General features: G+C 45.0%; 1 protein-coding gene across 4 annotated transcripts in view; it reads left to right on the top strand.

Moving 5' to 3' along the window:
* The window catches only part of EHMT1 (euchromatic histone lysine methyltransferase 1), a 93643-nt gene that overhangs the window by 46528 nt on the left and 30311 nt on the right, over positions 1 to 16804 (top strand). Inside the window, exons 9-22 of one of the 4 annotated variants that reach the window (XM_073541189.1) lie at positions 651 to 752; positions 1932 to 2077; positions 2457 to 2600; positions 3269 to 3498; positions 4927 to 5091; positions 5209 to 5291; positions 7122 to 7228; positions 7798 to 7920; positions 8333 to 8434; positions 9266 to 9370; positions 15040 to 15194; positions 16117 to 16272; positions 16348 to 16492; positions 16591 to 16668. In XM_073541189.1, coding sequence (XP_073397290.1) covers positions 651 to 752; positions 1932 to 2077; positions 2457 to 2600; positions 3269 to 3498; positions 4927 to 5091; positions 5209 to 5291; positions 7122 to 7228; positions 7798 to 7920; positions 8333 to 8434; positions 9266 to 9370; positions 15040 to 15194; positions 16117 to 16272; positions 16348 to 16492; positions 16591 to 16668 — 1841 coding nt within the window. Of the gene's footprint in view, positions 1 to 650; positions 753 to 1931; positions 2078 to 2456; positions 2601 to 3268; positions 3499 to 4926; positions 5092 to 5184; positions 5292 to 7121; positions 7229 to 7797; positions 7921 to 8332; positions 8435 to 9265; positions 9371 to 15039; positions 15195 to 16116; positions 16273 to 16347; positions 16493 to 16590; positions 16669 to 16804 lie in introns of all 4 variants that reach the window. The other 3 variants (XM_073541187.1, XM_073541191.1, XM_073541190.1) reach the window with 3 other exon arrangements.

The following is a 16804-nucleotide window of genomic DNA, read 5'->3' as shown; positions in this document are numbered from 1 at the left end:
GAGTCTTTTGTGGTCTGTGCAGTCGTGTCTTTCCATTGATTGTATCTACTTTAGTCTGAAAATAATAGAGGTATTTGGGCAACTGACCCCACAGCTACAGATCACATATTTGGGCACCAGATAAGGGTCATCCATGGTTGGCACCACACATGAAGAGTGACCTTGCACGGAGTATATTTTTCTTCTTGGGTCTGAGAATGTGAGATGGACCATGATTCGCTGTAATCACTCTGTATGTTCCCTGACTTCTTCTGCCTGTCTAGTCGGCACAGGCAGCGCGGGCCGTCCGGCTGCCGAACATGAGTCTCCACGTCTCTGCTGCCGTAGTGGTACCTAATCACAATGGGGAAGGGATCAGAAAGCTCACACGCTGTCGTATTATGTCAGAATCCTGGGCTTTTTGTGGTCACCCGTCCTGGGGCAACTCTGCGACCAAAGGAGACCAGATTCTGTATGATGTGACCAAAAGCAGAACAGTCCATCAGAACTGGAAAATCATCATGTAACTAAAGAACCAAATATATATTTGCTCTTAACTATTCATGACCTCTCCAGGCGTCGATTTGAGCCGTTACAGCCGTTCCTCAAGCTGTAGACGTGCACAGATGGGCTCTCGCATTTCCATTCAGCAACCTTTTCCTGTTTTGTAGTGGGTGAAGGCGACGTTCAGGACACCAGCACAGAGTACACAGAAGTGTCGCTCGACTCTCTGGACCTGCGAGTGAAAGAGATCTTTTCCCCACAGTCTAAAGGTGAGCGCTCAGGGCATCTGATGATTGGATCATTAGTTGTAGGGTAACGCCATTGTGGTTCCTGGTGGTCAATTTCTGTATGACCCTTAACCAGTGAGCATCCTGAAGAACAGAATTTATAGGGTTTTCCTACCTGGGCAAGTTAGCACATATCCACAGGAGAGGTCATTAGTTGTTGGGGTCCTACATATCCCCAGAATGGGGCCCTGGTGGCCGACTGTAACTTAGAGAATAAATTTGCATAATTGGCCAAATGATTTCTTTCTGTCTCAATTCACAGCTGTTTTGTGCTGCACTTCTCCTCTCCGCCTAGGAGGATCTTATTAATGTGGCACCCGCTAACCCTGTCTCTGGGATCTCAGTTTGGTGTATGGCTTGAACGGGCCTCCCCACTGAAGTTTGTATCTCAGTACGACATAACCTGTCTGCCTGTCAATCCCTAGTTCTCTTCGATGTCTACTGATGAAAAATAATACAGTTTTTTCTAATTCCAGATTTTCTAACAACCCCTTTCTCCCACTAGGTTCAGACCCCTGAGCATTTGCAAGTTTGGAAGCTTAGGGAATATACAGTGAAACCTCCCCAAAGAGAACCCCTTCATCCAGACCAGTCTTCCAATGACAGATTCATTTATTTGATGGACCCCTGCTCCCCAAAAGACCACATTTAATTGCAATTTTGGGTGGTCATCTTCACATGATTTCCCTTTGATATCCACCCTAAATAGGCAGATACTGGCCGAAAATGTTGTTCGGCAGAGCACACATGAACTCCATCTGCATTATTACAGTCAATGGTCCCTGCAAACGGACGAGTCCCACCTCCTAGAGTGTCAGATATGAGCCCCCGACTGAGCCACTGATGTGAGGGTAAAGGGCAATGTGAACATAGCCTTGTGCAGCACTATTGTGTACATGGACTAACTTAAAGGGGTTCCTAATCACAGAAAACCCTTTCAGAGCACAACCCCATGGGCAATCAGCTGGTTGATTCCCCCGTGGCACAACCGTCTGGATTCACTGGTGCGACCAGTCATAATACTATATTTCCCATGCAGCGGTCACTACTGTGGGAATGTAATGTATTGTGGGATTGTATGGAAACTTGAAATTGAACACAAGAAGATCTAAAAAAAAAATCCAATTGGTCTGATACGTTTTGTTTTAATTTTACCCATAGGGCTTTCCAATGGATCCGAATCCATGGAGGTTGATGGCCTTCAAGGAATCCCCCTTTGTAGCTGCCGAATGGAAACCCCCAAAGAGGATGAAGTGACAGCTGCCGCCGGAGATCGCTGCATGGCCGTAGAGAGCACAGACCAAGAGGTCAGACTTCTGTTTTTGTTAATTTTTTTTTTTTTTTGGGGGGGGGGGGGATAAGAATTATCGTAAGACCATTTTATAGTATACTCCAATTTCTCTGGGAATTTGCTAAGATCTTGGCATGACGGTGCATTGTCCATGATGATCTCTCGGTTATGGATCACCTTGAAGTATTGGGTCACTAAGGGCTCAGAGCAGTGATCTTGTGGTCACTTTTATTGATAAGGGTCTGACTATATTGCTCTGCCCCATTGGCTGGAATCAGGATTACTACTAAATGTCAGTGTATTACAGTGGCTCTGTAAGTTATTTGCTGTGAAAAAGGTAAATACCACTGTCGCCCCTCTGGAGCTGCTGACTTTCCTGTTTCTTCTCTTTGCAGCTGAGTCGGTGCATGACCGAGGTTATCAAGTATGAGCTGATGAGACCGTCTAACAAAGTGCAAAATCTGGTATTGTGCGAGGACCATCGGGGCAAGATGGTGAAGCACCAGTGTTGTCCTGGATGTGGATACTTCTGCACAGCCGTAAGTTTCGGTGACACACTCATTTCTACTAGTCTAGAGGAGCTTTCTGCATTTGTGCATCCCCTCTGTAACATCAGTTATCTACCTTAAGCTTTTGTTGTTTTAACACGTCTTGGCAATTCTTTCCCTCTGTAAGCATTGAGATTATGTCCCATAAATGGGGGTCTTATATATGGGGTCTTCAAACATTACCTAGAGCAAAGCCACTCAAGCAATTTGGGCTTTTTCAATATATTTGATTGCATTCCCCATGAGATATCATAGGAAAATCTTTTCTTCATTGTGCCATCCCTCTGTTATTCCTCCTGGAAACGTATGCATTGACAACTGAGTGTTACCATTCCCTCCATCATAGTGAGGTCACGTTTTACTTGGGAATAATGGAGGAACAGCATATTACAGAGTTCTAGTAAAGATGATCCAGCATTGGTTTTGTTTTTTTTTCCTGTGGAGTTTACAGTCGCGTGAAGAGAGCGGACTGCTCTCCTGTACATGGTAAATGCACAACATGATTAAACGTCTTTTAATAATTTCAAGGGTATGGGAACTAGCAACGCCTGGCGGTATTTAAGTATCAGGAGCCGTGCAGAGATAAGGGGGCGGCGACATTAATGCACGTGATGACTACCAATAATTGTAATTGGATTTTGCATTTGGAATATTGTCAGGGCACGTACATGGAATGCCAACCGGAGACCAGCATCTCCCACAGATTTCATAAGCTTTGCGCCACTCAAGTCAACAATACTAGTTATTGTCCACATTGCGGGGAAGAGCTTTCCAAGGCTAAAGAGGTCACCATTGCGAAAGCAGATACCACCTCTACTGTGTGTGCTGTGACCGATGGCCCCATAGAGGACGTCCCAATCGAGGGTCAAGCAGACACTACAACAGAAAGGTATAATTCAAGTGACGAGACTGCCCCTCTATTGTGTCCTTATGGTAATGGAAAAGGGTTTACATCATGGGACACGAGCGTGGATTTTGCGGTTTGGCATATGAGTTTCATTAATACTTTTAGCCATTTTATAAAAGGTTCCGACCTCGTAATATAAAATTTTTTAAAATTTGCTCGTTTCCTGTTTTATAACTAACATTTCAGATTTCACCGAGCATGCATGAAGCTGAGTGTGATTAAGCCGCGCCTGCTCGCTCCCGCCTGGCTGAGCCGCGCCTGCTCGCTCCCGCCTGGCTGAGCCGCGCCTGCTCGCTCCCGCCTGGCTGAGCCGCGCCTGCTCGCTCCCGCCTGGCTGAGCCGCGCCTGCTCGCTCCCGCCTGGCTGAGCCGCGCCTGCTAGCTCCCGCCTGGCTGAGCCGCGCCTGCTAGCTCCCGCCTGGCTGAGCCGCGCCTGCTAGCTCCCGCCTGGCTGAGCCGCGCCTGCTAGCTCCCGCCTGGCTGAGCCGCGCCTGCTAGCTCCCGCCTGGCTGAGCCGCGCCTGCTAGCTCCCGCCTGGCTGAGCCGCGCCTGCTAGCTCCCGCCTGGCTGAGCCGCGCCTGCTAGCTCCCGCCTGGCTGAGCCGCGCCTGCTAGCTCCCGCCTGGCTGAGCCGCGCCTGCTAGCTCCCGCCTGGCTGAGCCGCGCCTGCTAGCTCCCGCCTGGCTGAGCCGCGCCTGCTAGCTCCCGCCTGGCTGAGCCGCGCCTGCTAGCTCCCGCCTGGCTGAGCCGCGCCTGCTAGCTCCCGCCTGGCTGAGCCGCGCCTGCTAGCTCCCGCCTGGCTGAGCCGCGCCTGCTAGCTCCCGCCTGGCTGAGCCGCGCCTGCTAGCTCCCGCCTGGCTGAGCCGCGCCTGCTAGCTCCCGCCTGGCTGAGCCGCGCCTGCTAGCTCCCGCCTGGCTGAGCCGCGCCTGCTAGCTCCCGCCTGGCTGAGCCGCGCCTGCTAGCTCCAGCCTGGCTGAGCCGCGCCTGCTCGCTCCCGCCTGGCTGAGCCGCGCCTGCTCGCTCCCGCCTGGCTCAATGTTTCCTGCTCTGCAACGTTATTAGGAGTACATTTTCTGTTCCATGTGTAAATTGGAACACTTATCTTTTTTTTTTCTTTTTTTGCAAGGATTGTTAATTGGTACATTACTTGGGTTGGTTTCCGAAAACCCTGTTAAACACCTAGGTTGGCCATGTGTAGCTCAGAATACTTCAGGGTCACACCTGGATTTTCTTACTTTTGTTTTTTGGGAGATCCAAACCCAGAAATATTCCAATTGTTCGACCAGTGACATTTCTGAATGTGACATAATTGCATGAACATCCTAGGGCCTCTACAACCCCGGCAGTATATTGTATTGCTGATTAGTCAGCAACTGTCCCTGATGCATTGTCTCCTTGTGTCTCTCAATAGCGATTTCACAGCCCAGAAAGCAGTAGATGATTCTAAGACAGACGTGCCCGCTCCTCCGTCCTGTGAGGTCTTGGAAGCTCACGGTGCAGGGAAATCTCCAGTCTTGTCTCAGGGACCTGTGAAGGAGACTCTGGAGAGCGCTTTACTTGCCCTGGACTCAGAGAAGTGAGCAGATTATTTTGTCTCATTTTATTAATACATTTCTGAATTCATTCTCATTTCAATCACATAATAAATATTTCTTTTGACTTGTCATAGAGACAATGTCTCCTCTATTTCTAGGCCTAAGAAACTCCGGTTCCATCCCAAACAGCTGTATTTCTCTGCAAGACAAGGAGAGCTGCAGAAAGTGTTGATGATGCTGGGTGAGTCCATAGCTGGTGTAGTGTCTTACTCTCCGCTCGGCACCACTCCTGTCCATGGCCTGTGTCATCCCACGGTGCCCGACACACCGCCCACGGTGGTAGACACACCACATGAGCAAGAGCGGCACGGCTCCTGAAATGAAGATGGCCCTTTTTCTAATCCTAGACTATCCCTTTAACCTCTTGTCAGAACCTGCTGCTTATACGCATTAGAATACATTGTTAACAAGTTAATTTAAAGGGGTTGTCTGTTTACTTACCCCCCGGACTGGCGCCGTTCCTCCAATCTCATCACGTGACATTAACAGTGATGGCTGCAGTTGATCAGTGGAACAGAGGAGCTCCACCAGGCGGTTAAACACTCATTCGTCTGACAGCCATCTTTCCAAACTGCCCCATACACCTGCATGCCCCATTCGGCTGAACGTGCATATGTATTAAGTGAAAAGATGGGAGTGTGCTGCTTACAGAATATTGGCCACAGCTTAGCTCCTCGAGATCATAAGGATTGGACTTTTCTCTCAAAGTGTAATTGTTCGAACCTTATCTCCCCTTTCATCCATCATCCGGTGAGGGACGGGAGGCCCCCATGACTATCAGATGGCCAACTAGTCCCCTTGAAATCAATGGGTTCAATATACATACATCTAATGTGCATGGCCATCTTTTAGAGTGATTGTTAAGGAAAAAGCAAATAATATAAGGTAAGGTTCAGATGCAATACCAGACCTGGATTGAAGTGGAGCTGTTTTATGACCCCCACATAATGATTGACCACAAATGTGCACTCAAGTGATCCCGTGACGACCGCTGGAGTTGGCAAGCAGAGACAAATCCAAACAGATTTCACCAGGGTGGACAACCAGCTTTGAGGTCCAAGCTAAAATGGCTATGAGCACTGTGTGACCCTCACCCTTGTTTCAGCAAATTTGCAGGGGATGTTTATAATCCCCCTCTGGCAAGGATTCTTGATGGGTTTGTTTCTCTGCCAGCCTCCAGAAAAAGTTCTGTATCCCCAGAGCCGCAGACATATCACACAAATGTGGGCTGCTGCTTATTCTAGGCCGGCGAGTACAGGGACGTGCTGATCTATGCAATATTCCCTTCCTGCTAATGAGGTCTCTGTAGCTGCAGCACTAAATTAAAAGAGAATTTGAGATGTGCTGGAGAATAGACTTCTGAACACTGCCAGGGGCTGACCCAACAGCCCAGCTGGGGAGCAGATGCCTTCATCTGTGCCCTCCTATTCCTGGCACTGTGTGGGTAGATTGGTTTCTCACCAGGCTTAATTTCTTCCAATTTGTGTGTGTTACCCTGACGGAGTGATACGCAGCAAATAAAGGGCAAAGCCCTGGAAGAAGAGCCTTAATATAGACCTCAGAGCATGAAGAAAACTAGGCCATGCATTGTAAGAGATGGCTGCCAAGTAATGGTTGTCGGCCCTATTATACCATTTATTAATTTAATTCTGAGCGATTTAACTTCTGTATATATTCTTTTAGCGGTCAGAGGTATATTTCTCTGATACAAAGACACAACAATCTGGCTAACTTTAGAAACCACTAGGGGGAGCTCATCGCATACAAGTTTATTATCCAGTCCAGTTTATTCGCTCTTTATCTCCCTCTGGTGGTGGAAAGCAGCTAGTGCATTATCTTTAGCTCTATGCAGAGGATTTGGAGCTTTGTATCAGAAAATTGGATCTATTTTTTTTTCTTTATGTTTGACGATTTCAGAAAATTTTTTGGAAAGGTTATAATGGTTTGGTAGATGGAGGTTGCCATGGCTGAATGCCTTCTAATTATATGTTCTTTTTTTTTCCTTTTGAAGTGGATGGGATTGATCCTAATTTCAAGATGGAGCAGCAGGGTAAAAGGACCCCATTGCACGCTGCAGCAGAGATGGGGCACACCGATATCTGCCACATGCTTGTTCAGGTAAGCGACTGGGCGACGTCGTTCTCATTGCCTTTTTCTGCAATATACATTATCTGTCCCTTGACTACATTGTTGTAGTAGCCCCGTTTTTCTTTAGCGCTCTAAATGTCTTGCATGGAGTTAAAGGGTTCCATGTTAAAGGATATTTGCCCCTTGAGTCATTTTTTCCCTACCTAAATGCACATATTTTTGGCTATCAATTGAGTTTCATTAAAAATTGTTGATGTCTCATTAGAAATCGATGTTGCACTGGCTGTAGCTGAATTTACAGAATATCCCGTCTGCAAGTGTGATTGAACAGGAGAATTTATAACTATCAACTTTCTAAAACCCTGTCAGAAGATTTATGAGCACAAAGTTTGTCTCAAGCCTCCTGTGGTCATAAATCATCTTTGAAGAAGTAAGATGAGGGTTGTAAATCCCCCCCATCAGAAGGAGCTCACTGACTGTGCTGCTGTCAAGTTCAGCTGGAAACAGCGCATAGCTCGGGGGCTGCTGGTTGTACCTCCTCTTGGGTGCGGAGAGTCCTTTTGCTTTATGATACAGAGAATTTATTAATACTCTTTCAGGCTGGAGCAAACCTGGATAACTGCTCTGAGGATCAGCGGACTCCATTGATGGACGCAGCCGAGAACAATCACTTGGAGACTGTGAAGTATCTGGTCAAGGCTGGAGCCTTGTTGGAACCTAAGGTAAAGATCTGTTGAGGCATCATGTGGCAACCCTTTTGCCCTACATGTTGTGTGCAACCTTAACTAAAGGGTTAGTCCAGGACCTTATATGTATTCAATATCAGATGAGTGGTGGTTCGATGCCTGTCACCCCCACTGCCGCCCAGGAGTAATCAGAATACAGAATCAGGACCTGTCACGTTTCAGCTCCATACCCCGCGTGCTACCAAAGTCCAAGGGATATGCATACATAATTGATGGTGGTGCTGGACAACCCCTTTAGTGTGACATTATAATCCTGAACAACCCCTTTAATGTCACAGTATAGTATATAGTGAGATTGGCCACTGTGGAGCTTGATTACCATGGACAGCCCTTATGATTGTACATGGCCATTAATGACACTTTTCTGCATTTTGATGCCCGATTCTAGGACTCTGAAGGTTCCTCCTGTTTGCATTTGGCTGCAAAGAAAGGTCACTTCGAGGTGGTGAAGCATCTGCTCACCAATGAGCAAATGGATGTCAACTGCCAGGTAACTCTTTGGGGCACCAGCCACTGGTAGAATGCCACTCGGGCTGCCCGCATGCCTCAGTGGAAGCCATGACTGCATCATGTTGCAGTGAGACGGCCGCCATTCGTGTGTGTGTTGCTTTTTTTTTGGCTGTACTTTTTTACTTTCTTTGTCTTCTTGTAATTATCTTGTAATCAGTCATAGGGCAGAATTACATTTTCTATTCTTCAAGTGATTGCCTTCAGAGACAGTTAAAATCATTCCCCCACTGCGACAATTGTCCTCCGCCCCCTTTTCTTCTGATTTGCATGTTTGCAATGTGATTGTTACCCCCCCACATATCATTGTCTGCCGCTGCGTTCAGTGGTGGTCCTGTTATTGTTGCACTGGCAGACCATACATATATAATGTTCAGCTGAGCGTGCATGGATGGGGAGATTTGGGTCTAAAGCATATGGTCAGTCTGAGCTTTACTCTCAAAGGATTGGACATGTTGAAATCCAACATGTCCGATCTTCCTTTTTCCTGCTATCAATGTAGATAATGTACCTCCTCCATATACATTAGATCATTGGCCGGTCCTATACTCATAAATCTGTAAAGCAACCGATGGCATATGGCTAGGATGTGCTGTCCATGTCTGATTGGAGGTGGACCAACCTCTACAACCCCCACTGAGGGTTCCTGATCAGGCACAGTTTTTATTCCTTCATTCTAAGGCTCTCTGGGGTCCTAGGACCTCTACGTATGAGATAATGACATTGATGGCATACCTATGGAGAACACCCTGTAGATCAGACCCGTCCTCTGACGAGTGGGTTCCCAGTGCCTCAATCTTTACTTCTCCCCTAGGATGATGGAGGCTGGACCCCAATGATTTGGGCTACAGAATACAAGCACGTGGAGTTAGTTAAACTGTTACATTCCAGTGAAGCCGACCTCAACATCCGGGATAATGTGAGTCATGTGCGGTTTTATTGATTTTCGTAGCACTGGATGATGAGAGTGCTGTATCATTTTTTTATCGATACTGACTGCTGTTTCCAGTAAGTGACGCCCAGTTTAGGGAATTGGGAGGGCAAATAAAGACGACCAGCGTGCACGGCCGGATGTGTCCCCTTTTAGTCTGTCCTCACCCCTTTGCTGCAGTTATCTCTCACAAAGCTTGATTCATATAATTTGATTTCCTTTTAATTCCTTCATTAATTATCGCTGTGAATTTTCCACCTCTGTTCTCTTATCTATAATTTACATACAAGATCAGTCTACCTAGCAATGTGAGGAATTATCTGTAAGGATTACAGCTTGTAGAAAACTTCAGAGCTGCATTAAGAGTTGAGTGAGCTTCAGAGCTAAAATCTCCCAGCATTATTTATTCAGTATCTTCTCAGAACTTCCTCTAAGAATGTTATTTTCTAGAAAGTGTCATTATTACACCAGATACTGATGTAAGAAAAATCAATAGCTCCTCTGCTTTATAGAAATTCAATTTCCTGAAGCGAACAGACAGAATAGTGAGTGCAGCTCTGGAGTATAACACAGGACGTAACTCGGGATCAGTACAGGATAAGTAATGTAATGTATGTACACAGTGACTGCACCAGCAGAATAGTGAGTGCAGCTCTGGGGTATAATACAGGATGTAACTCAGGATCAGTAATGTAATGTATGTACACAGTGACTGCTCCAGCAGAATAGTGAGTGCAGCTCTGGAGTATAATACAGGATGTAACTCAGGATCAGTACAGGATCAGTAATGTAATGTATGTACACAGTGACTGCACCAGCAGAATAGTGAGTGCAGCTCTGGAGTATAATACAGGACGTAACTCAGGATCAGTAATGTAATGTATGTACACCGTGACTGCACCAGCAGAATAGTGAGTGCAGCTCTGGAGTATAGTACAGGATGTAACTCAGGATCAGTAATGTAATGTATGTACACAGTAACTGCACCAGCAGAATAGTGAGTGCAGCTCTGGAGTATAATACAGGATGTAACTCAGGATCAGTACAGGATCAGTAATGTAATGTATGTGCAGCGTAATTGCACCAGCAGAATAGTGAGTGCAGCTCTGGAGTATAATACAGGACGTAACTCAGGATCAGTAATGTAATGTATGTACACCGTGACTGCACCAGCAGAATAGTGAGTGCAGCTCTGGAGTATAGTACAGGATGTAACTCAGGATCAGTAATGTAATGTATGTACACAGTAACTGCACCAGCAGAATAGTGAGTGCAGCTCTGGAGTATAATACAGGATGTAACTCAGGATCAGTACAGGATCAGTAATGTAATGTATGTGCAGCGTAATTGCACCAGCAGAATAGTGAGGGCAGCTCTGGAGTATAATACAGGATGTAACTCAGGATCAGTAATGTATGTACACAGTGACTGCACCAACAGAATAGTGACTGCAGCTCTGGGGTATAATACAGGATGTAACTCAGGATCAATAATGTAATGTATGTACACAGTGACTGCACCAACAGAATAGTGAGTGCAGCTCTGGAGTATAATACAGGATGTAACTCTGGATCCGTACAGGATAAGTAATGTATGTACACAGTGACTGCACCAGCTGAATAGTGAGTGCAGCTCTGGAGTATAATACAGGATGTAACTCAGGATCAGTACAGGATCAGTAATGTAATGTATGTACACAGTGACTGCACCAGCAGAATAGTGAGTTCAGCTCTGGAGTATAATACAGGATGTAACTCAGGATCAGTAATGTAATGTATGTACACATTGACTTCACCAGCAGAATAGTGAGTGCAGCTCTGGAGTATAATACAGGATGTAACTCAGGATAAGTACAGGATCAGTAATGTATGTACACAGTGACTGCACCAGCAGAATAGTGAGTGCAGCTCTGGAGTATAATACAGGATGTAACTCAGGATCAGTAATGTAATGTATGTACACCGTGACTGCACCAGCAGAATAGTGAGTGCAGCTCTGGAGTATAGTACAGGATGTAACTCAGGATCAGTAATGTAATTTATGTACACAGTAACTGCACCAGCAGAATAGTGAGTGCAGCTCTGGAGTATAATACAGGATGTAACTCAGGATCAGTAATGTAATGTATGTGCAGAGTAATTGCACCAGCAGAATAGTGAGTGCAGCTCTGGAGTATAATACAGGATGTAACTCAGGATCAGTAATGTATGTACACAGTGGCTGCACCAACAGAATAGTGACTGCAGCTCTGGGGTATAATACAGGATGTAACTCAGGATCAATAATGTAATGTATGTACACAGTGACTGCACCAACAGAATAGTGAGTGCAGCTCTGGAGTATAATACAGGATGTAACTCAGGATCAGTACAGGATCAGTAATGTAATGTATGTACACAGTGACTGCACCAGCAGAATAGTGAGTTCAGCTCTGGAGTATAATACAGAATGTAACTCAGGATCAGTACAGGATCAGTAATGTAATGTATGTACACAGTGGCAACACCAACAGAATGGTGAGTGCAGCTCTGGAGTATAATACAGGATCAGTAATGTAATGTGTGTACACAGAGACTGCACCAGCAGAATAGTGAGTGCAGCTCTGGAGTATAATACAGGATGTAACTCAGGATCAGTACAGGATCAGTAATGTAATGTATGTACACAGTGACTGCACCAGCAGAATAGTGAGTGCAGCTCTGGAGTATAATACAGGATGTAACTCAGGATCAGTACAGGATCAGTAATGTATGTACACATTGACTTCACCAGCAGAATAGTGAGTGCAGCTCTGGAGTATAATACAGGATGTAACTCAGGATAAGTACAGGATCAGTAATGTATGTACACAGTGACTGCACCAGCAGAATAGTGAGTGCAGCTCTGGAGTATAATACAGGATGTAACTCAGGATCAGTAATGTAATGTATGTACACCGTGACTGCACCAGCAGAATAGTGAGTGCAGCTCTGGAGTATAGTACAGGATGTAACTCAGGATCAGTAATGTAATGTATGTACACAGTAACTGCACCAGCAAAATAGTGAGTGCAGCTCTGGAGTATAATACAGGATGTAACTCAGGATCAGTAATGTAATGTATGTGCAGAGTAATTGCACCAGCAGAATAGTGAGTGCAGCTCTGGAGTATAATACAGGATGTAACTCAGGATCAGTAATGTATGTACACAGTGGCTGCACCAACAGAATAGTGACTGCAGCTCTGGGGTATAATACAGGATGTAACTCAGGATCAATAATGTAATGTATGTACACAGTGACTGCACCAACAGAATAGTGAGTGCAGCTCTGGAGTATAATACAGGATGTAACTCAGGATCAGTACAGGATCAGTAATGTAATGTATGTACACAGTGACTGCACCAGCAGAATAGTGAATTCAGCTCTGGAGTATAATACAGAATATAACTCAGGATCAGTACAGGATCAGTAATGTATGTACACAGTGGCTGCACCAACAGAATGGTGAGTGCACCTCTGGAGTATAATACAGGATGTAACTCAGGATCAGTACAGGATCAGTAATGTAATGTATGTACACAGTGACTGCACCAGGAGAATAGTGAGTTCAGCTCTGGAGTATAATACAGAATGTAACTCAGGATCAGTACAGGATCAGTAATGTAATGTATGTACACAGTGGCTGCACCAACAGAATGGTGAGTGCAGCTCTGGAGTATAATACAGGATCAGTAATGTAATGTGTGTACACAGAGACTGCACCAGCAGAATAGTGAGTGCAGCTCTGGAGTATAATACAGGATGTAACTCAGGATCAGTACAGGATCAGTAATGTAATGTATGTACACAGTGACTGCACCAGCAGAATAGTGAGTGCAGCTCTGGAGTATAATACAGGATGTAACTCAGGATCAGTAATGTAATGTATGTACACAGTGACTGCACCAGCAGAATAGTGACTGCAGCTCTGGAGTATAATACAGGATGTAACTCAGGATCAATAATGTAATGTATGTACACAGTGGCAGCACCAACAGAATAGTGAGTGCAGCTCTGGAGTATAATACAGGATGTAACTCAGGATCAGTACAGGATCAGTATTGTAATGTATGTACACAGTGGCTGCACCAACAGAATGGTGAGTGCAGCTCTGGAGTATAATACAGGATCAGTAATGTAATGTATGTACACAGAGACTGCACCAGCAGAATGGTGAGTGCAGCTCTGGAGTATAATACAGTATATAACTCGGGATCAATCATGTAATGTATGTACACAGTGACTGCACCAGCAGAATAGTGAGTGCAGCTCTGGAGTATAATACAGGATGTAACTCAGGATCAGTACAGGATAAGTAATTTAATGTATGTACACAGTGACTGCACCAGCAGAATAGTGAGTGCAGCTCTGGAGTATAATACAGTATATAACTCAGGATCAATAATGTAATGTATGTACACAGTGACTGCACCAGCAGAATAGTGAGTGCAGCTCTGGAGTATAATACAGGATGTATCTCAGGTTCAGTAATGTAATGTATGTACACAGTGACTGCACCAACAGAATAGTGAGTGCAGCTCTGGAGTATAATACAGGATGTAACTCAGGATCAGTACAGGATCAGTATTGTAATGTATGTACACAGTGACAGCACCAGCAGAATAGTGAGTGCAGCTCTGGAGTATAATACAGGATGTAACTCAGGATCAGTACAGGATCAGTAATGTAATGTATGTACACAGTGACTGCACCAGCAGAATAGTGAGTGCAGCTCTGGAGTATAATACAGGATGTAACTCAGGATCAGTACAGGATCAGTAATGTAATGTATGTACACAGTGACTGCACCAGCAGAATAGTGACTGCAGCTTTGGAGTATAATACAGGATGTAACTCAGGATCAGTACAGGATAAGTAATGTAATGTATGTACACAGTGACTGCACCAGCAGAATAGTGAGTGCAGCTCTGGAGTATAATACAGTATATAACTCAGGATCAATAATGTAATGTATGTACACAGTGACTGCACCAGCAGAATAGTGAGTGCAGCTCTGGAGTATAATACAGGATGTAGCTCAGGATCAGTACATGATCAGTAATGTAATGTATGTACACAGTGACTGCACCAACAGAATAGTGAGTGCAGCTCTGGAGTATAATACAGGTTGCAACTCAGGATCAGTACAGGATCAGTAATGTAATGTATGTACACAGTGACTCAACCAGCAGAATAGTGAGTGCAGCTCTGGAATATAATACAGGATGTAACTCAGGATCAGTAATGTAATGTATGTACACAGTGACTGCACCAGCAGAATAGTGAGTGCAGCTCTGGAGTGTAATACAGGATGTAACTCAGGATCAGTACAGGATCAGTAATGTAGTGTATGTACACAGTGACTTCACCAGCAGAATAGTGAGTGCAGCTCTGGAGTATAATACAGGATGTAACTCAGGATCAGTAATGTAATGTATGTGCACAGTGACTGCACCAGCAGAATAGTGAGTGCAGCTCTGGAGTATAATACAGGATGTAACTCAGGATCAATGTTAGATAAGTTATAATGTGTACACAGATTAATGCTATATGTAAACTGTACATTGGAGTTGTAGGGTGGACATCACAACGAATCGATCTATACCTCTTTCTCCATCTTCTCTGCCCCCATTCCAGGAGGAGAACATCTGCCTACACTGGGCGGCGTTTGCAGGAGCTGTTGAAATTGCTGAGATCCTTCTAGCGTCTAAATGTGACCTGAGAGCTGTCAACATCCATGGAGATTCCCCTCTTCACATTGCTGCTCGGGAGAACCGATATGAATGCGTCTCGTAAGTTGGAGCTCAGAGCCTATCTGTGTATAGGCCGTAATAGTCACTAATCCTGGAGTCTGGGGAGACTGGGATAGCTGCCATACTGCAGCTCACCCAGCTCTGTAACTAACATGTATTTATAGGTGTCCTTTTTTTGTTTGTTTTATTTTAGTTTTATTTAAAGGGATCCTGTCAGCAGGATTGTGCACAGTAACCTACACACAGTGTCAGGTCAGTGCCGTTCTACTGATTACAATGATACCTGATGATGAAATACGTCTTGTGTTTGTTGTTTAATTTTTATTTTCAGTTTCGCATTAGTGATGTGCTCCTGCTCCGTGGCGACCTTTGTGGTGCTCTGATTATAGGCATTCATCTGTATGGCTTCTAACAGGTCACTGATCCCTCACTGACTTGCCCCCTTGTTTACATAATGAATATAATATATATATTATGATATAATTTTTTTTTTGTTATATATGTATATGCAAAGTACACACACGATCATTTTTCCCCCCCGATATATAAAATATTTATTATGTAAACTAGGGGGCCGGTAAGTGAGGGATCAGTGACCTGTCAGAAGCCATACAGATGAATACCTAATCAGAGCACCACACAAAGACCCCCCCCCCCCACAGGCCGCCCGGAGCACGGGCATATCATTAAGTGAAAATTGAAAATAAAGATTAAACAACCACAAGGCGGATTTCATCACCAGGTGTCATTGTAATCAGTATAACGGCGCCGACCTGACACTGTGTAGGTTACTGTGTACAATTCTGCTGAAAGGTTCACTTTAAAAGGGGAAATACTTTCTATGAAAGCAGTAGGTATACAAGCTCCTCATTAGTGACATCGGTGCCGGTTAACTCTGTTGTTGGCATACAGTAGTCCATCTCCTCCATGTAAGACTTTACTTGTCAATCCTTTGCTTCAGGCTCTTCTTAAGTCATGGTGCTGAGGTTGGGCTGAAAAACAAGGAGGGCGAAACCCCCCTGGAGTGTTGTAGCCCCAACTCCCAAGTCTGGACCGCTCTCAAGAATAGAAGTAACTCATTTGAGAAGCAAAAACAGGAGGAGATCGTAATGAATAGGTTAGTAGTGGCAAAAGATCACGTTTATTTAATTTTTTGGTTTGGAGTCCACATTTTTTTTTTTTTTTTTTAAAGGGATATATCCAGGGGCTATGAGAATATCCCAATACCTTGCATCAATGGCGAAGACTTAGAACCTTGCCCCATCAATTACAAATATGTCTCCCAAAACTGTGTCACCTCCCCGCTCAATGTGGACCGAAACATTACCCATCTTCAGGTAAGATGCAGGCAGCACCCTCTATAGACTGAACCCGGCGGTACAAGACATTTTCTGCTGCAGGAGGTAATCCAGGAATGATTTTTTTCTCTTCTCAGTACTGTGTGTGTATAGACGACTGTTCCTCTAGTAACTGTATGTGCAGCCAGCTAAGCATGAGGTGTTGGTATGATAAGGTACGTATGGCCGGTGTCTGCCAGTCATAACCACTATTATTGCTTACCTCCAGTAATAAAGGGGGAGGGTGGGGGCGGACTACTGTTTGGTTTGTACAGTAAATTACGAAAATTTTCCCCTTGGTGATCAAAGTAT

The sequence above is a fragment of the Dendrobates tinctorius genome, unplaced genomic scaffold (assembly GCF_039654945.1).
Source record: "Dendrobates tinctorius isolate UK_male_01 unplaced genomic scaffold, ASM3965494v1 ptg000120l, whole genome shotgun sequence".
Taxonomy (NCBI): Eukaryota; Metazoa; Chordata; class Amphibia; order Anura; family Dendrobatidae; genus Dendrobates; species Dendrobates tinctorius.
The sequence above is the reverse complement of the archived record's forward strand: the minus strand, read 5'-3'. Positions and strand labels throughout refer to the sequence as shown.